At 45.6% G+C, this 20,368-nt stretch overlaps 1 protein-coding gene across 2 annotated transcripts in view; it reads left to right on the plus strand.

Moving 5' to 3' along the window:
* Positions 1-20,368, plus strand: part of SH3PXD2A (SH3 and PX domains 2A) — a 272,082-nt gene that overhangs the window by 171,262 nt on the left and 80,452 nt on the right. The window contains exons 6-7 of one of the 2 annotated variants that reach the window (XM_040606729.1): positions 695-723; positions 16,044-16,091. In XM_040606729.1, coding sequence (XP_040462663.1) covers positions 695-723; positions 16,044-16,091 — 77 coding nt within the window. Of the gene's footprint in view, positions 1-506; positions 724-16,043; positions 16,092-20,368 lie in introns of those variants that run through there. The other variant, XM_040606728.1, reaches the window with a different exon arrangement.

The following is a 20,368-nucleotide window of genomic DNA, read 5'->3' on the forward strand; positions in this document are numbered from 1 at the left end:
GCTGCTCCCTTCTGTAATTTCTTCCCACTTCTGCAGCAGCTGTCTGAGCTTTCAGCTGTTCTGCCATGAGCAAAGGTGCCAGCACCCTTTAAATCTCTGCAGAAAAGTAAGGGTGCATTCCTCATCCTGGAAGAAAGAAGAAAAGACTAAGTTTGGGGATTGTTTGTTTGTTTGTTTTTTTTTTCCTAGTGGAAGACAAGTGCTTGTCAAAACTGTGAGAGGTCTGGAGGTTATTCACGAATTAATTAGGCTCTGAAAGGAAAGGGCTGCAAGCAATGCCAGATAAGCCTGTAGCAGCTGCACCCCTGCAGCAAACAGTTAATGTTCCCTTTTGTGTCCAGGGGAACGTCAGGGGTTAATTCAGTAGATGTGCATTTAATAGCTCAATTTAAAGGGGAAAAAATGACACCCTTCTCCCCTGCCTTGCCGGTTGTGGATGGTTTGCTCTGTCTCGATCACATGCTCCCGGAGCCCCTGGTGCTGCAGAAGCCCAGCTGCTCTGCTGATGAGCCGGTGCTGCTCAGGATCCATCCCGACCCTGCCTGTCAATGCCTTGCAGCCCTCACCTCCTCTTTAGCGGAGGGAGCACACAGGATGAGCCCTTGAGCATATGGGTGGAAATTTGGGAGGCACCACTTTTCTCACCACCGTTTCCAGCTCTAACCATGTCTATTTGTTGTTGTCTTTTTTTCAGGGACTATGGATCTTCAAAGAGAAAATCAGGTAAGATACCAGGCTTTTTATATACTGCACGATTACAGAGAGGTCCTTTCTCCCTGCCGCCCCCCCCATCCCTCCCTTTTTTTTAACCTTCTCTTTATCTTGTGTGGCATTAAATTGTATAGCAGTTTAACTTTTTATTGTTGAAGCTTGCTAGAGACAGGCATCAGTTTCTTCCCTCTGTGCTGGAGAGAAGCAGCCCACCATATAGTATTGCAGTTAAAATTATTGCTCTCCTCTAACTGTATTTATACAGCTCCTTCTCCACTCTGAGATGATAATTGTATTAAATTTCTCTCTTTGATTTTTTTATTTACCTGAGCAAACAGTCAAAATGCAGCCTGAGAGTTGGGGCTCTTTGCGGGAGAGGAAGGGAAGGTTTTTCTGTTCTGGTCTGATTTCCCACCCCCCCACACTCGTTCTAAAAGGCTCTGGTGAGGCTTCTGATGCAAAATGTTCTCAGTGCCTGTGTCTGGGTTTGGGCTGCCTCAAAGGCTCTAGCTCAGTGTTTTGTTTTTGAGATCCTGGATTCGAATGTCCTATAAAAACCTGATTTGAAATGATATAAATCCAAATTTTCCCTTCCCCGTGTAGCTCTTAGTGATTTTTACAGATGTGTTTTCAATAGGGACGTGTAATTATGAGCCTCTGGGTTTGGCTGCTCTGAGCTGTAAGTGTCAGGGCTTTCTCTTTTTTTCCTTTTTTTTCTCTTATTTTTTTCTTCAAGCAGCATTGAGCACCTGCAACTCTCATTGACTTTGTTTGGAGTCTTGGATGCTCCAAATTGCATTCAGGGCATCCAGAGAGGCCTTTCAGACCAATAGCAACTCCTGGAAAACTCTGGCCTGTGTGCAGGGGCGGAGAGGATTTTTTTTTTCTTCTTCCTTGTTAAGGTGATGAAGAAACACTGCAGTGTTTTAGTCTTTGGGAAGTAAAGGGAAGATGGATGTAACGTACTGGACTCCAATGAATGTCACTGCCTAGATTGATTTGTTGGATAATTATGAGAGCTTTTAAGCTGCAGTCCTGTAATAAGTTAAGTGATGCTCTAAAGCGAAACTGTTGCTTGACCCTGATATGCTGTGCATCAAATAGCTGTTGCCTTTGCAGGTCAATAATACTTTTGGTACCCTTTCCCTGAGATGGGTTGTGGTAATGAAGGGGCAAGCATGGTGCTGGCCTGATACGATAAACAAGAGCATGCTTCATCTTCCTAATCTCCTACAAAGCTTTTGTCTAGGTCGTGCTTCTAGGACCTCCTAAATGTAGTACCAAGTGAAGAGTTTGTTCACAATGGCCTGCAAATTAAATTGGCAGTAGCACTTTCTCTAGAGGGGCTGACCATAAAGGTCCAAGTGACTGTAGAAGGCAGAGCTGAGTGTGGGAGCTCCTTGCATAGTGCCACATCCTGAGCACTGGGGGCTTTGGGGCCATGTAAAGACTTTTGAAAAACGTTGCTGAAGTCTCTGGGGTGACCTGATTTAGCAGTGACCTAGAACAGCATTAGGAAAACAGGAGAGCTTTGGGCTCAGTGCACCAGTTGATATGCACAGGAACTGCAATATATTTGGAAGAGCTGTGAGGAATTGCTTTGGGAGTGTGAGCAAACTGCTGCTCCTCCATTCCTGTGGCTCTGGGGGGAAGTTGGAGCTGATGTCCCGTGACATTGGGGGAAGAGGGATTAAGTTGAATCAGTATAACTGAAATGCTATTTGTGGACGCTTCCCTACTGGAATCTTTGTTGGCCTCCTTCCCTGAGCATCCCAACTGATGTGCTCATCCATCCCTTGAAGGGATAGATGCTCAGGTCAGGCTTCTTCCCTTGGCTGTCCCACCTCCACATGCTGCTGGGTCTCCTGTTGCCTCCTCTCTGCTTCTTGGTGCTTGGCTGCTGACACAACTGGGGCTTCGAAACAGCGGGGTTTAGGGATGCTTTTTCTCTGCTTACCCGGTATGAAGGAGAATGTGAAGCAGCACTCAGACCAAAGTGAGCTGCATAAAGGGACTCTGTTCTCGGCCATCCTCTTGCCTGATTTTAGAGCAGCGGAGGAATGCTTCCTTCTGTTTGGAGCTGGGTATTGTGGGAGTATGTATGCAATGAGTCAGGGAATATGCCAAGGGAGTTGGTAGTTACAGCCTCTTAACAAAGACCAGCTTTATGACACTTGAACAAACGATGGGGAAAATAAGCACAGAATTCCAGGGTGTGCTGTGAGAGTCTGCAAAGATAACAAATAGCTTTGTAGCGTATTTTCCTCCATAAGTGCAGACACTACTCAATTTTTAGACAAGAGACAAATAGGCACCTATACATGCAAGCACCTCCCAATGAATCAGACCTGTGAACACATTTTCTGTCTTGACCAAAGATGTGCTGGGAGGAGGCTTTTGGGTGTGAGCATGGCTGTCCCACACTGTCTGACAGGAATCCCACAGCTGCTGTGTCTCAGGCATGTGCAGGCATGACATGGGCATGGCCGATTGCAGAAACATTTGGGGAATGCCTCTGATGGCCAACGTCACCTCTACTGTGACCTCTGCCTTGCCAGTGTGTGTGTCTGCTAGTCCTGTACTCGCCCCTTAGAGAGGGAGAAATTGGGTAAGTTCAGAGTTTAATGGGAGTTACAGAAACATTTATCACTGCAGCTGATACTGGTTGTAAACATCTGAGACCTTGTGAACCAAGTGCAATGGCATGGTGTGTCCTTAGCTAAACAGAAGGGAGTCTTGCACCAACCTGGGGCATCTTGGCATGCCAGCCCTGAGCCAGGCTTCCTTTTGTGCAAAGTGCTTTATAAACATGAAGTTCTTTACTTGGACGTGATCTAATTACAGATGTTTTAACCTGCAGTCAGCTCAGAGACCTGAGGCTCTGTGTAGGCATGGGCGTTTGCTGTGGCCTGAACTGCTGCATGTGCTGTTACCTTGGATTTGTGGGGCTTTACCTGACATGCTGCAGAGCTGCTTCAGAAAGCTGCCTCTGTATTTTCAGCCAACTGAATTGTTGTTCTATGACCATCTGTCAGTGCTGAAGAGACCTCAGTACAACTGTAAGGAGTGGTTACTGTGGGCATATTCTGTATACTTGCAACAAATGGTCTCATCTAGGTCTCTCCAAAGACCCTCTCTAGCAAAAAGGGAAGGGATTACTTTTCAGACTAAATTTGTTGATCCCATTAACCAAGTGAACAGAACTCATCTGTCACTCAAAATAGGCATTACTTCTCTGCAAGCATTCATTGTGTGGTTTTCTCTTCTCGAATCAAAATAAGAGCAGAATCGCTGCAAGTCTAGTAATGGATATTTGCATGGTACATTACAAACCACAAATTAGGTTAATCCACTCTGCAAACTCTACCAGCTACCATCTGTGCATGGTGAACTAATTAACCCTTGAGACATCTGCTAATCCTCATGTGGCTTGTAAAACTAGTTGGAGTATGTTCCTCCCCAAAGATGTGCCTCCCCACCTCCCCCACCCCCTTGCTGGCTAGGGCAAGTTTCAGACTCCTGGAGTAAGATGATCTTGCTGTCTTCCCTTGCTGAGAATCTTTCTTGGCTTGTTTCATGCCAAAGTTGTTGTCAGATCCCCCCCAGTCATGAAGTTGAAGCAAGAATCTGGGACCTAGTGTTTGATGGCAATAGGGAGTTGGTGTGGGCTCCACAGCTTTTCCACGCTGAATCTTAGTGCTCCTCAATTACTGAGAGGGTTCTCCTTGTTAATGGTGGATTCAGACCCAGCAGCAGAGATGCTGCTTCACCCTTGCTTTCAAAGTTAAGGCATGGATTTCTTCTACCTGCCTTGTAAGCGCAAGGGCTTGGCTGCTGGCCGCTTTCAGTGCGTGCTAGCAGGAGCACTGCTGGCCACCCCCTTCTGAAATCACAACAAAAAACCCTACTGCTTGCTCACTGCCACTGCTCTGGCTGCCCTGCTTGCTGCTTCGGGCGCAGCTGGCTCAGGCTGCTGCTCAATGGCTTTCTCTGGCACCTTGCTACTATTTGATAGGATGCTGCTCCAAGTGAGGGACAACAAAATTAAAAAATAAAAATAAAAAAAGTGTATTTTTCCATCAGTACCAGTGTGTCTCCTTTGTCTAGTTGATCAGATCCTTCCTGCATCAAGCTGGCTGTATTTGAGCACTTGAAATATGAACAGTTAGGTCCAAGCCCCAGTGAGGCTTGGCTTCCTCAGCAGAGAACTGTCCTTCAACTTGGTTCCCACAGACAATTTTTGGACTGGCAGAATATGGCAGCACCCAGACAACAACGTCTGCTTCCTTTCCCTTCTGTAGTCTTACGCTAGGAAAGTTGTATCCATTGGCAAGTAAGTAAAAACTTCAGAGTCCATGGGAAGCTACTTCTCAGACTTTTTATAGAAACATCTGTAATGCTGTCTTTTCCCTCAATGGGGAAATTAAGTAAAGTTGAGAGAGTTGCAACAGTGATGGAAGTGGGGCCTCCAAGTGAGAAACAAGCAGATCATTGTAACAGCATCGAGGGCCCTGGTGGCTGATCACTTTGCAGGATTGCTGCCTTGGGCTTCTGGGTGATGCTGACAGCAAGGGTTGTTACTTTAGCCTAATTCTTCATTACTAGGGAAACCCTCTTCCATGCTCACACACTGAGGATGCATGCTCTGTCAGCTTCAGGGAGATGCCGTAATTGCTGTTTCTTTGAATTATCAGGGATAGTTTTTTCTGCTTCCTTTGTAATTACAAAGGGAAGTGGCTTGACATTGGGCTTTTTTTGTCTTTACAGCTGAGCTGTGCTCATCACTTCAGAACTTAACCTTTCTGGTCCTGTCACACCGCAAGTGTCTAGCCTGCACTTACAGCTCCATGGCACATCTCACTTCTTTTTTCTTTTTTTAATATATTTTTATAAATGAGCTTTATTTTCTTAACTTCAGTTTGAGCTGTCTCCTTTGGAGGCGATACGGAGATAATGAATGGTGTGTGCTAGCCTTCCTGTGCTTAATCACCCGATGGGGTCACAAGCGTGAGCTGGAGCAGTGATGCTGTGTGGCTGGGGCTGGCTCTGCCTGTAGCAGCACTGAGGTGCAACTGGGTGCGGAGCTCTCTGCCAGCTTCGTAGCTCTGCAGCAGGCACTTAGCTACACATGGGTACAGGGACAGGAGGGAACACACGGCCTCCAGCCCTGGCAGGTACTTTAGCTATTTGTGGGAGATGGCCGCAGGGGAGGGAAGAAATCTGTCTCAGTTTCCCTCTCTCAGCCCGAGGAAGCCTGAACCTTTTAAATGGGTTCTCAAAGGGGCCAAATCTAGGCGTGTGTTACTAAAGATGTTGAAAAGTCCAGTTAACAAACATGGTGAATCCCAGCATGACGCAACACATCTCCTGTCAGGGTGCTGACTGCAGCAGATGTTTTGGGGCTACCTGTGTTGAGTGTGTGAGTAACGGAGCACACAGCTGTTATTGCTCGATGAATCTGAGCCCAGGTGATAGTGGCAAGGCTAGAACATGGCAGGTTTAAACTCAAATTTTAGTTTGAGACGTTCTGCTTCAGCTTGGGAGGTTGTTTTTTTGTTGGTTTTTTTTAAGGTGGTAAATGGGGATTTAAGTCTGTCCAAGCCCATGGCAAGGTCCCAGGAACATCTTAAATCATGTAGCTTGGGCTTGGTGTCTTAATCCTTTTAAGAAATCTGTGGTAGGACATGTGCTCTTGTTTGTGTCCTGATGAATCACACGTGTGTGCTGGACTCCTTGCATTGTTTTCTACAATTAGTGCACAAACAGCAGCAGTGGACGGGCTCCTTGGTGCTATTTGGCCTGTTGGTGAGGATGGCTGGACAAGGTATTTTGCCAGCCACTATTTTGTAACTTCACAAGCATGTACTGACAGGATTGCTCTTGATCAGAAATCAGGATCTGTTCCCCCGTCATACGATTAACCTTCTTGGCTGTATGTACTAATTACTGCATGGAATTTAAAAACAGCAGATTCTGGCAGAACATTTTGGTTCTCACATAGCTTTTTTTTTTTTTTTAACAGGAGGATAAAAGATTTAGTAATAAAATAAGGATAAAGTAGGCAGAAGCATAGCAACCAAGGACCAAACAAACCTTAGCGTATAATTACTAGGGATATACATCTTGGGCCTGGTGCTGGAAGGAGTTAGTAGTTAATGATCTCAGTGTGCATCCTCGGTTCAGTCCTTGATGATGGAGCTGCCTCTTCTTATGGTGGAGAATTATTCTTCCTCAGCTAGTGAATATGCTAAACTCTTCATTTCTGTTCAGTTTATTGGCTTTTGCCTGATGCAGTAATTCCCAAAACAACTCATTTTCTTTCCTCTTCATTTTTTAATAAGCCTGTCTCTCTCTGTCTTTTTTTTTTTTTTAGCAAATTCTTCGTATAACTGAAGTCACATCCACTCTGTGTTATTTCCAAAGCAGGGCTATTGCTCTGTGCTCAGGTGCATTGGCACAGAGCAGGATTTAAGGAAGAGCTTCAACTAAGTCAGGCAGACTTGATCTCCTTGCAGTGTCTGTGAGTGTGTGACCCAATTCTGCATCTTCAGTCAAGATGTGAATTTGTCCACTCAAATCCCACACTCCACATCCAGCCTGTGGTGTTCTGGCAGGAGGAAACTGATCTCACACTTCTCCTTGTAGACTATATTTTTAAAGTCATTGTTTAAACTGAAATGTTTTGGAGTTCTGCTTGAGGCTACTGAAGAGAAGAGCAGATAGGAGACTTTTTTTTTCACACTGCTTCAGCCTTTTCTGCTGACAGGACATGTGGCCTGTTAGATGTATAGGGTCGCTGTCTTCTGGGTGGCCCATATGCTGGAGTGGGAAGAAGACAGGACAAGAGAAGAAGAGTTGTTTGTGTTGGGTTTTTTTGTTTTGCTCCTTGGCTTTTAAACTGAAGTGTAGGGACAGGGTACAGGATTAGCGAAAGGAATGTGTTTACTCTTTGCCGTTCCCAGTTCAGCGTCGATGCTGCACAGAGCCCCGTGTTGGGGAGAGAGGGCAGGGAAGCACTGCAAGTATGAGGTGTGGCTCAAGCACAACCATGGCAGAACAGCATGCACCCTTGGAAATGCCTTTGAGAGCCTTCAGCTGAGTGCTGAGAAAGCACTTGGTACCTTAGGGGATGTAATGGCATTTCTTGTGGTTTTAAGGAGTTCTCTATTCTCCATCTGCTCCTATTCTGCCTTCCTCCTGTCTTGTCGATGGCAGATGGTATTAAAACTGCCTGCATGAGTTTTCCTGCTCTTCCATGGAAAGAGCTGTATAGTATTGGATTTTGATTTTGGCATGTTAGATGAGGCAAGCGAGAAATGCACTTGGGAGCTGGAGTGGAGGGTGATGATCCTCAGCCATTGCAGGAATCTGTACGTGGCACAGATGAGTCTGGCTGGCTGGCTCTTAGCTGGGTGTTTAGATAACTTAGTCTCAGGCTGGTGAGCACCTGAAATTTGAATCTGTCTTGTGAGAAGGAAACCTGGATAGCAGAATGTGTTAGCATTCTGGATGGATAGCAGAATTAGGCTTTTGGGAGCACTCACCCCTAAAATAGCACTCCCTGAGTGTCTCCAGCTTTGTGCATGGTTTTATAGCTGTCACATTCTGGCTGGCCTGCATCCAGGCTGTATGACAAGCAAAATCTTCAGTCTGCTCTAGATGGAGCGGCTCATCTAAGCAGAGATGACTGAAAGCATTACTTAGAAAGGTGTTCAGCAGGAGTTATAACATAAGCATCAATTGGCCAGCTCACTCTGCTGCCAGTGAAAACACGCTGCCTGGACATGCTGATGCTATGGTACGTTCTCTGTGCTTGGCAGCGTGACTTCTTCACAATTGGGATTTGACTTGTGCTTTTTTTTTTTTTTTTTTTTTTTTTTTTTTCTTTTTTGAACCATGCATGAATCCTAGTGTGTGTACATACCTGTGCCTTTCCAAGTGCAACGTCTGGGGCTTCTCCGGCTTCCTTGGCAATGTTGGAGGCTGGTGGGTTTTTTGCTCAGAGGGGTGATGCTCTCAGTTTTTACAGCTGTAGATGTGGATTAGTATTCAGATATTCTAGGCACTTCCTAGCAAAACTGGGAACTGCTACAAAACTGTATGTGCAGGGGCCGTACCACTGTGATCATGTGGGAAGCAGTCCTTGCTTGCCATGTGGAAAGAGTTAATAGGAGCTGTGGCTTCCAGAACAAAAACTAAACAATCCTGGACATTTCTGGGTCTGTGAATGGGGTTAGGATGGGCTTTTGCAGATGTAAACCAGTAGAAAATGGGAACTAATTTACTCTACATTCATACTTTTTAGAAAGTATGAAGGACTGTGTGAGGCTGTGGAAACGCAGCTGGTGAGGTTGTCACTGTGAAGTTCGTCGAGCACACGATCTTCTTGCCCCGCTGCTCTGTTCTGACTCTGGAAAAGGCTCTCTGGTTGTGGATTTCTCTCCTGCAGGAGTGAGTTATCCAGATGATGAATTTATGAGGCATGCTTGAGTCACGTGAAAGCCAGATGTGAACATTTTCCAAGCAGTGTGTGTGGGTCTAGTGTACGCCAGGCAGCTCTGGTTACGTGGCAAGTGGAAGTGGCCTGAGATCGGGCTGCAGCGTGGTGCTGGGGAGGCGAGGAGCCCCAGCAGCTCCCCAGCAGCTGCTTCTGACAGGGAGAAGAAGGTGCTGGCTGGGCTTGGCACTGCAGCTCAAGCACATCTGCCCCCACGCTCAGCACAAATGCAGTGCCTCTTCCAGAGTCTGGGCCCTCCACAAGCTGTTCGTGATGCGGCTGAACTCTGTGCATAGGACTAAAATTAAAGGCCTTATTTAATGCCTGCTGCTAATTCTTTTACTTATGCACTTTGGCTGAATTTGCATGTTTGATAATCTACTAGTCAAGTATTTTTTCAAGATGTAGCGCTTTAAGATACTGCCTCTCTAACAGATGGCATGGGGGGTGGAGGTGATATTCTGTGTCAGGTATATAGAAGAGGATGTATCTCTGCAGGGATGAGAGGTTTTCTTTAAAAAAGTCTCCCAAGGAGGGAGGGTTGGAGACGAGATTATATCTCTGTATTCCTTCAAGGACTATCTCAAAACGCTTCTTTCAAACATGATGCATTAGCATCCCACAGACATAAGAGTAAGAACTTATTTAAGCTGCTCTGGTGAGGGACAGGGATGGCTGCTGCTTGCCCAACGATTACAGTAGCAAATAAATCTGTCATGTGGTACCTAGGAAGTGTAATGGCTGAGCAGGCCCACCCTAGGTCAGGCACTGGGCACAAACGTTGTTTTTGTTTAGGTCCCTCTGGAGTCTGGAGAGAGAAACATCAATGGCACAGTTCAACAGGATGCCTTGAGCGACAGCGCTTGAAATACATCAAAACACTTGCAATCTCTCTGTGCCATCCTCCCATTTCTCTGGCTGTCTGTTGTTTTCTGATAAATTAATTGTGTGAGCCAGAAATGTGTGAAAATGGTTCCAATTCAGATTAAGGCTCATCTGCATTTTTTAATCTTTCCAGGCTGTTTTACAGCCATATTGTAGAGCTACATGTAGACACTATATCACAGTAACTTTCTGATAAAAGTACTTCAATTCCTGGGGAAGGCTAGCAACGTCGAGTATTTCTTTCTCTATCCCTTAGTCTAGTACTACTGTATCTTGCTGCCTTCCCATTTCACCAAAGTATCAAGCCCCAGCTGAAGGAGAAGAGACTAGAGGAGAGAAACCTGGAGATGGGCTGATAAAGGATGGTCAATGAGTCTGGGGGATGAAGGGTTTGGAGATGACACGCAAGGGTATGGGGGAAACACTGAGCACGGTGCTCTGTCTGCAGATGGGAGCAGAAACAAGCACCACAGTTTTGGGGTGCCTCAATGACCTTCCTGCTCTTGGCTGTATGGATGGCAGGCCTCACCTTGTCAGGAGGAGGTTGTTCCTCAGCTTGTCTGAGGGGCCAGAAAGGAAATGATGAGGGGAGAAGTGGAGGCAAAATACCAGCAAGAAGCTCTGGAGGAGCTGGAGTAGACTGAGCCTGGCCCCCTGGAAGTCTTCACCTGCTCTGGGCAGTAAGGCATCCCACCTGAGTGCCCAGGAGAGTGTGGCACTTCATATATACCAACTCCTTGGCAGGATTGACCTCCAAAATCTAGATTGAAATGACAGCTTAACTTCCATTTTCTGTTCTGCTATGCGTGACAAACATCACAGTGAACAAGGCTCTTGGCCAGCTGTAAGAAATGGACACTTCTAAGGAACAGCCCCGTCAGCCCACTTCTTGCTGACTTATCAAATACCACTGTTGGGCTGAGAACACCCCTTTCTTCTCTTAATGCTTTCTGTTTGAAAAGTGGTGAGTAGAAACATCATTTACTTTCCCCAGCTCCAGTCTGAGGAATCACTGCCAGTTACTGGACCACCAGTGAAGTTCTCTGGAGTGGAGTGCTGGTCGTTGACTTCTCAGGACGCCAGTATACTTTCAGTTTACTCTAGGATTGTACTGCTTAGTCTCTTTTCACCCTTCCAGTTAAGACAGGAAGGGTGTATGTCTGGGAAATGAATCTGCAAAATGCTCAGCTGCACTCACTGCTGTGGTCCTTGAGTAACTGAGCCAGTAGTACTACTTCATGGAGAAGACTAACAAACTACAGAACTGGTCACTGTTAGAAATGGGCGGTCTCTTTCAGACGTTAGCATCTCTTCGGCACAGCCACTTGTTCTTACAATCCTTTTCTCAGTATTTTAAGGTGCACCTCAACAGCTGCAGGGAGATTTCAGTATTCCCAGGTGATGTTTAAGATAGGGCTTCATGAGAACAAAAGTGTTTTATTAATTAAACGGACCTCGGTCTGCTACCTCCTATATATGACAACTATTGCAGAACAGGTCATGCCTTTACAATTAAGCTTTTTACCCTCCAAAGCAAGGTAGCCACATCTAAGTGATTTATTGGGACCCCGCTTGTGAGACCCCACCTGCAGTACTGTGTTCAACTCTGGGGGCCACAGCACAAGAAGGACATGGACCTGTTGGAGCGAGTCCAGAGGAGGCTGCGAAGATGGTCAGAGGGCTGGAGCACCTCTCCTGTGAGGACAGGCTGAGAGAGCTGGGGTTGTTCAGCCTGGAGAAGAGAAGGCTCCGGGGAGACCTTATAGCGCCTTTCAGTATTTAAAGGGGCTTACAAGAAAGATGGGCACAGACTTTTTAGTGTAGGGCCTGTAGCCATAGGACAAGGGGTAACAATGTTAAATTGAAAGACGGTGGATTTAGATTAGATATAAGGAGGAAATCCTTTACTGTGAGCATGGTGAGGCACTGAAATGGGTTTCCCAGAGAAGCTATGGATGCCCCATCCCTGGCAGTGCTCAGGGCCAGGTTGGATGGGGCTTTGAGCAACCTGGTCTAGTGGAAGGTGACCCTGCCTATGGCAGGGGGCTTGGAACTAGGTGATCTTTAAGGTCCTTTCCTAATCATTCTAGGACTTGTCTTTGACCCATGCTAACTTCTCAGCTGTGCACAGAAATCATGTGGGGCAAGGGCTACGTGGCCAGAGCTACAACCATGCTGAGACCTATGACCAATATGATCCAATTCCCCAGGATTACTGCAGAAATGTTGTTGGGAAATATGTAGCTTAACAGGCTAGACAGCTCTACAGACACTAGTTCTAAAAAGTTTTAAAGGTCCCTGATAGCCCCAGCAATATGCAACCTATGAACCTTCAGGAGGGGGTTCCTTCTGGCCTTACAGCAGTATTAAATAACGGATGCCGGCCTCAATGTTGATCTGAACACTTTAAGTGACATTAACAAAGAAACCTGCATTAGTAGCTATTGCTAAAATGCCTGTGTAGGAGGCGTTTCTTTGCACCTGCTGGACCAGGGACCCAGCTGGATTTGCAGTACTGATGTGAACTGTGAATGCAGCATCTCCTGGATTTTGGTAGCATTGAGCTCGTGCTAGACTGACTCTAGCTTTTGTAGGTTTTCCTTGAAGCTCGCTCTGCTGTAACTGCACACAAGACAAATAGTCTGCTGCTAAAATGAGATGAGTGGGGCAGTATCGCAAGCGTAAAGCATTGGTCCCCAGCAGTCTGGCGCCTGTTCTCTTGGTAGGGGTGGGAGGAGCAGCAAACAAACCAGTCTCACTGGCAGCAGGAAAGCTTCTGGTGAAATCTAAAATAATCCATTTTGTGTGTTTTCTTCACTAGGGCAACCGTCTTAATTGTGTCTTTAAAGCCTGTGTGCACACACACCCCCCCATCTCCTTCCTTTCCCTCCCCACCTGAGGAGCCCAGCTGAACCATCTGAGGGGTCACCCACCTCTGTGGTGGCAGCTCAGATGAGATGGGGTTCAGTGGCCTCGTCCAGTGACTTGCCTGCTCCACCGCTATTTCTGTGTGGTGCAGCTGTGAAGGGGAGCCTCCTCTGTGCTCTTCACAACTGCCTTGGCCCCGTGGCTTAACTGTAATTTATGGACCAGTGTTTCTTTTGAGCTTTTAAAAATAATTCCAGTTGGAGGGGTTTGTTCTGGCTGCAGCCGAAGCCAGCAGCAAGGGCTGTGGGGGTTGGTGTTAGGAGCAGAACTGGGATGCTGTTGCCTTAGGAGTGGCTTGCTTTGAGCAGGCAACTTTAATTTCCCTTCCAAAGGCTGAGATTTCCCCCCCACCTCCAAGTCATCTGAGACCAGCCGGCGCTCAGCCGTGCAGCAACAAGGGAGAGGAGAGGCAGGAAGCGAGGGTTTGTTCGTTTACCGTTACCAATCCCATTGGAAACCGGCTCCAAGCCCCATGCAGAATTCCAGTAAAACTCTGTCCTAAAGGGGAAACCCAGGTCCATTCAAAGCTTGTGTTTTGTTGGCTCGGGCACAGTGTGCTTCTGGGGCCTCTGACCTCCTCCCTGTACCCTGGCTCCCTCCGCGGCTCTTCATTTGAGCTCTCTGTGAAGTGGAATCCATCACTAATGTCTGATATTTTTATTATTTGTAGGGGGGACTCTTAAAAGCTGGTAGCAATTAGAGCTTAAATGTCTTGGAATAAAAAAAAAAATCCCCAAGAAGGAAGTTTAATGCTAAGCAGATGTGCAGGAGCAGCTGAAATATGCTAGCTGTCTTCTGCTTCAGAAGCAACCTCATCCACATCTAGCTGCTGTCAGGCTGAGGCAGCCGAGAAGTGCTGCTGCTTTTGTGCTGCTGCTGGGGCCAGGGAGCCTATGTTGGGGACCTGTGGGATTGTTTACCAGATAATACTTAGATTGCCCCTTTCTAACTTAGGCCAATGGTTTTGACAAGGAGGAAAAAATTACTTTGTTTAAAAAGAAATGAAAAAAAAAATTGATAGTCACTAACAGGATTGGTTTTTATGGGGAGTTTGGTTCCTTGAGATCTCACAGGGGGCGTTTGTAGATATGGCTACTGAGTATCTAAGTTTAAACGCCCTCTCTTCTTGGGCAGGCAGATTCAGGGTAGCCCTAAGCTTGTGCTAAGTGCACCTTCTTTGCTCTATCTTTAATTGTTGGCTGTTTCAGCACTTTGCTGCCAACTTGGATTGGGACAAACTGAAATCTTCCCAGTTGCTCCTGCAATATGTCTTCTGCTTTATTTATCGCTGCCATATTCAGGTTCTTCTGTCTGGAAAAAGATCTGACAGCTGACTGAAGTTCATAATCCAGTTCCTGAAGGCAGTGAAGTCTATTCAAAAGCTAATAGACAAGTCGCTGACAACAACTCCTTCACACCTTTTCCCGTGCATGCCTCAAGTCTGTAATAGAAACATGCTGTATATACCCTCCATAAGCTAGAGCACAAGTTACTCTGCCAAATGATTTCCTGTTGTACTCTACCAATGCAGAGCCTTTCATTTTTTTTTCTTTTTCTTAAATGGTAAAGCCAAAGTAAATTACAGTAATGTACCATAGTGTATTTTGTACTGTATTGTGACAATACAGCGTATGAGTTTGGGAGTTAGATTGTTGGAAACCTTCAGTTTTTTCTCCAGACTGCCACTATTGAGAACTTACTGAAAAGTAAATGAAATACCGAATCCATGTGAATTCCGGTTTTGCTCTAACACAATAAAAATTGTGTGCCTGATCTAAAGAAAGGATTCCGAAACTTCACCATTCCATTAGCACTGAGGAAACGCAGCAGTGTGTTTCTTGGAACTCTGGTTTCCAGTGGAGAGGTTTGAAAGCAGTTTCGTATGTTTTGTGTCATGCTAGCAATTTCTCAGTTACGTACATACTAGTCATATACATTACTGATTTTTGGCTGTCTTGATAGTAATCTGCAGGTCAAAAGATAAGTCAAATAGACGAGGGCACCAGTACAGCTTGCTCCTCTCTCCAAGTGACTGAAGGGTGCATCTTCTCTGCTGTTAAACTGATGGGTCCAGAACTGGGTTCCCCATTGCAAATGAGTTTTTTAAATTGCATTTTGGTATTGTTTGCTAGAATTTAGGAAATTCTTAGCCTGTCATATAAACAAGCCTCCTCATCTCTTCTCCCAGGCAATGTGACAGTGACAGCTGCCCTTCTGCTCCCTCATCCCACAGAAGGGGAATGTCTGCTGGTTCTTATGTAGAAATGGGGGCAAACCTGCCAACTTTTAAAATGTGCTTCCAGTGTATTCAAACAAAAAAATAACACTTAACATTTGAAGATTATTCCCAGAATCCCAACCCAAGTATTTACACCTCGTTTCATGGAGGGGGAGGGAAGTCTTTGACCTTGTTGGTAGCAACTCCGTTAGCTTTTTCCTAAACCAGGTTTCTGCCTCATATTCATTGGCTAAAAAATGGTATTTCTAGTTAACTTTGGATGTACCTTTATTGGAGCTTTGTATTCTTTTTCCATTGAGCATTATTTGTCTATTGTTATTTTCCTTAATGCTATTCCAGGGTAACAAAATGCTTGTAGAAACTTGCATGTGTGTGCTAAGCTGCTCTCTGTGAGTTGCCTGTTGGTCTTTTGGGGATCATTAACAGCTGCAAAGCTAAATACTTTTGCAGGTTTGAGGCTTAACAAGTCAAACTGTCTCTTGGTGTGCATTACCTGTCCTATTGGGAGTGAGCTCAGAGCGTATCTTATTTCAAGATCTCAAAGTTGGATCACTACAGATCAGTTTCATAAGCTCTGCAAGTCCCCTAAAACATAAAAATTAACCGGGTAGTTCTTATGACTTGACCTTTAACTGAGTCCCTATCGTGCCAACACCACTCTTAAGAAACCTAACATCTCTTTCAAAGCTGTCTTGACTAACTTTAAAACTTTCTGGTATGACTGTTTTCTTGTTTCTCTAATTACTTTCTCTTTTCATGGCTGCCCTCTTCTTGGATTTCAAGTTTGGATGTCCAGTTTGTCTGAGACTCCAAAAAAGAGTGTTGCTCCAGGTAAATTCTCATGTCTTGGTGTTCTGCATGCTATTAAAAAGAGAATTCTGTAGTTCAAACTGTGTGGTTTTGGAGTTGTCTTCAATATGAGTCTCTGACCGCATATAGCCAGGGTCTTTCTCTGCTTGTGTATTGGTTTTTCATGATGCATGATTTCTGATAAGCGCTTTGCTGTGATGACTGCTGCCTCACTTTGATGTCACCGCTAGCAGCGGATAGTAGCTTGGTGTGTTGTATCTTCGTGCTTAACTCAAAGCTGCAATCCAAAGCAGCTTCCCCTCTTGTGGTAGGTTGACCCTGGCCACAACTAAGTACCTGCACAGCTGCTCTTTCACTGTCCCATGTGGGATGGAGGAGAAAAGAGGAGCAAAAGTGAGAAATCTTGTGGGTCAAGACACAGGAGAGAAACATGACACTGTGCTCCTTGTTCTTCTGAATTGCTCTTTTGCTTTTCCACAGTAAGTAGAAACAGTTTTGTGTGGAAAACGTGGGACTCGGGAAGATGCAAAATTGTCATGGGCACATGAGACTCCTTGTCACCAGGAGTTGGGAAGGAGGAAGGAGCAGAGAAACAACTTCTAGCTGAGGTGTCAGGGTCTGAGGAGAAGTAGACCAATACAAGGCAAAACCTAAGCTTTATAGCATAAGGAATTGGGACTTCTCCTGAGTAACCAGTGGATTTCTTCTGCAAACAGTTGTCACCTGACATGGAATACCAGAGAAGGGATCTTGTCTTCCTTCAGACTTAGGAAAAATGATCACAAGCTGTAGACCCTGTGTTTGTACAGGATGCTGGCCTGGTCACCCAGGCGGTTAAGGCCACACATACGTCTCAAGGCAGGGAAAGGTGGAAACACTCCTGCTCCTTTCCATACCTGACTTGGTAAACATTCAAGTTCATGCCCTGCTCAAAGTATGTGAACAAAATCCCACCATCCTCAATGGGTGAGTGCTTGCTTGTCTGAGGTTTTTAGTAGGGAAGACTGCTGTGATTTCAGAACTGCTATTCTTGACAGAAGTTGAATATAACCCGGGGTGTGTGTGTGTGTGTGCCTGATCTTAGCAGAGTAGGTCTAAATTCAGGAGGGATAAAAAAATGCAGAAATACCTGAAGTATTCATTCACAGGAGCCTGGTGGCTGAAAGGTCACCAGGGAGCTCAGACAGGGAAACAGAAAAAGGCTAAGCAGGAGAGAAATGTGTTGAGATGGAGACAGAAGAGGTGGTGTTGCTTGGGAATAATGACAAGAAGCCCTCAGATTAGCCGGCTGGGGTGGGGTGAGGCTCTGGATTTCTCTGACTCTCTACATCCGTTGGGACTGTTTCATGTTGCTATATGTAAAATGACAAATTGAATGCCAAGGCTTGCATCCTTCTTGAAGGGCAAGGAAGTAAAATCTCAAACAGATATAAATTTCTTCCCTTCTGCTGACTGTTTTTAGCTAAATGCATGTTGCTAGTTTAGTTCCAAAAAAATCTGTGCATGATGATAGGGCAAATGTGACTAATTGCATTGCATGGTGCTCAAGAAGGTGATTGTTGATACATAGTCCTGCTCAGAAGTCTTCTGGTACATTTGCAGGTTCTTAGCTCCCCATGCTGTTCCAGTTCACACGGCCTTTCAGTTTACTTCTCATCTAAAAGAATCCACAGTTTCCAACACAGCTAGTCTTCAGTCCAGATCTGCCATGGGCTGTATACTAATGTGGCAGGCTGACAGAGCAGCCTTGAATTTGAATATGATCTTGACCCGTCCAGCGCGTACCTGTGTCCTGAACTGGGGGTTGGGGACTGGAACAGAAGCCAGTTTCATGCTGCCTGAGCTCCAGCTGAGGGTGCGAACCTGCTCTGTGAAGTGGTCACTAACCAAGGATTGCAAGTGGTTTGATTTCCTACTTCGGGAAAAGGTGCCATACAGCCGGATCCTGAGAGGTGCTGTGGTGGGGCACTAGTTTGGGCCACCCCAACTGCCATTAAATTCCTTGGCTAGTCTGCTTTGTGCCGTGTGAAGTGATGTCAATGTGTTGCGCTGCTGAGCAGGACTAGGGCAAATACCAGAGCATATAGGTGACTTCAGCCTGGTGGAAGACCCTGTCTAGCAGCTGTTTGAAAATCTCCAAGCAGTTTAACAGATTTGTGTGCAAAATACTTAAGTATTCTTAACTGTTGCTACCTGTAACCTACTTGGTTGGAATTGCTGTTCAGGGAGCCAACTTTCCAAGAAGGAGTGGGAAGAGGACTCTTTTTTTTTTTTTTTTTTTTTTTTTTTTTCCTTTCACCCTCCTGCCGCTAATTTTTCTTGGCTCTGTTGTAGAACCTAGCAGATCAAAAATAAAAAATAAGATCCTGAGACTAACAAGCTCCACTTGGCAAAGGGCAGCACTGAATTTGTCTGTTTGTCAGGATTTTGTTGGAAATGCTGCTGAGGACTGTAAAGAAGGAAGAACTGAACTGGAGAACTCGCTTGAGAGCGTGCCTGCCATTTACCATGGGCCAAGCTCGTTCTTGACTCCCTCCCCGTGGGGGTTGTGTTTTGCTGCTGATTTTAGCTGTGTGTCAGACACGTACTCCACTGCTGGAAGCCATAGTCAACCTTAAAGCTGCCCCTAGTCCCAAACTCTTGAAGGCTTATCCAGATCTTAGTTCTTAGAAGTGCTAGAAAATACTACGTGTGCCTTATGCTGGGGAATGAATCCAGGCACAGGTTATTTTTCTGCTGCTATGATTGCTGGTCATATTCCCTTGTTGGTGGCAATGCATGCTGTTGGCTTGGGCTCCCTGTAGCTATTTGTAGCAGCAGCCCAGGGGGGCAGGAGGAAGCTAATGCAGCTCATGGAGACACCTTCTATACCAGGTTTCTGCCTGTATAGCCAGAAAGATAAGAAAGACTGGAGTTGTAGCTGCTCTTCAGGGAAGCTGTTGCCCCATGTACTGAAGGGCTTGCAGAGCACATGAGCACTGTGGAGTTGAGGAAGGTGTGTGTAGGGATGCTCACTTACAGAGAAGCTTCTTGTACACTAACCATGGCTGCTGACCTGGGGTGAGAGGGTTTGCACACTAACCTGGCCAGCACTGGGCGCATAGTGCTCAGCCTTGGTTTATTCTCAGGCATTCTTTGCATTTGGACTAGGTTTTAGGCTAAACTTCTCAGCCTTTGGGTCTTCTGAATTACTTAAGCAGTCAGATCCAAACCTTTCTCTTTCTGCTTTCAATCCTGTCTTTGCCTAACAGCAGAGTGTCACCTGCTTCTGAAACTTTTGTGAAAAACCAACAGGTTTGCTTTGTTTTTTATGAAGAGCTACCTGGCCAAACTCAGGGAAGAACTACAGAAATTACAGTGTATTAATAACACATTTGATAGACTTATCCAAACATTTGTTTTCATCTGTAATGAGGCAAAGGGACTTTTGCCAGTATTGCTTTATTGCTGAGACCTGGACCGGACTTGCACTGAATTCCTTTAGTTACTATGGGTGATTCTGACCTTTGTCTCTGTCCCTAAATTTTTGTGGCTCAGAATAGCTACACCAAGAGCAGTTGAACGCTGCTAGAATTGAGGGGGATTCCTGTCTGGCAGAAGGGATGGAGACTAATCCCTTTTCCTGTTGCCACAACCTGTGGGTGGCCTTTTACCTCCAATAATTGATGTGTAAATATAGCCTGAATTTTGGTAAGTGGGAAGGGGCTGAAGAGTGACAGGCTGGAGTCCTGGAATATCCAGGAGATGAGTCAAAGGCCTGATTGCTAAGGGCACAGGTGTGAAAAAGGGCACAGAATGAAAAAAAAGAATGAACAAACAAGCAAGCAAAAATCCAGAACAACAAACCCCCACGACACTGAATAGATGAGAGATCCTAGGCTTAGAAACGTGGGTTTGATCTGACTTGTGTTGTCCCAAAGGAGATTTGTAGGAGGCTTCATCAGTCTCGTCCCATTGCTTACTCTAGGAACTGGTTATTTTAGGAACTGCTTTTCCAAGACCCCTGTGAGATTGTGAGCTCATGTGCTTTACGTGGTAAAGTCTGCTTTTGATCTTGTGTGCAACAGACACTTAACCCAATTTTTAGGCAGACCTAAGCTCTCTATTTTAAAATCCTTGGGGGTAGATCACTGGTGGAAGGCTCAAAGAAAACATGCCATTTTAATATGTTTATTTATCATAGTGATGTGGTCCTTCTGGTAAGAAAGAAAAGTAGAGCTTTCAGGGGAAGAAAATCCCTGTGTTTAGAGCTGGGCATATGATTGTTGTGAGGGCATGGACTGATGTGAGGGTTTTAA

The sequence above is a fragment of the Falco naumanni genome, chromosome 9 (assembly GCF_017639655.2).
Source record: "Falco naumanni isolate bFalNau1 chromosome 9, bFalNau1.pat, whole genome shotgun sequence".
Classification (NCBI taxonomy): domain Eukaryota; kingdom Metazoa; phylum Chordata; class Aves; order Falconiformes; family Falconidae; genus Falco; species Falco naumanni.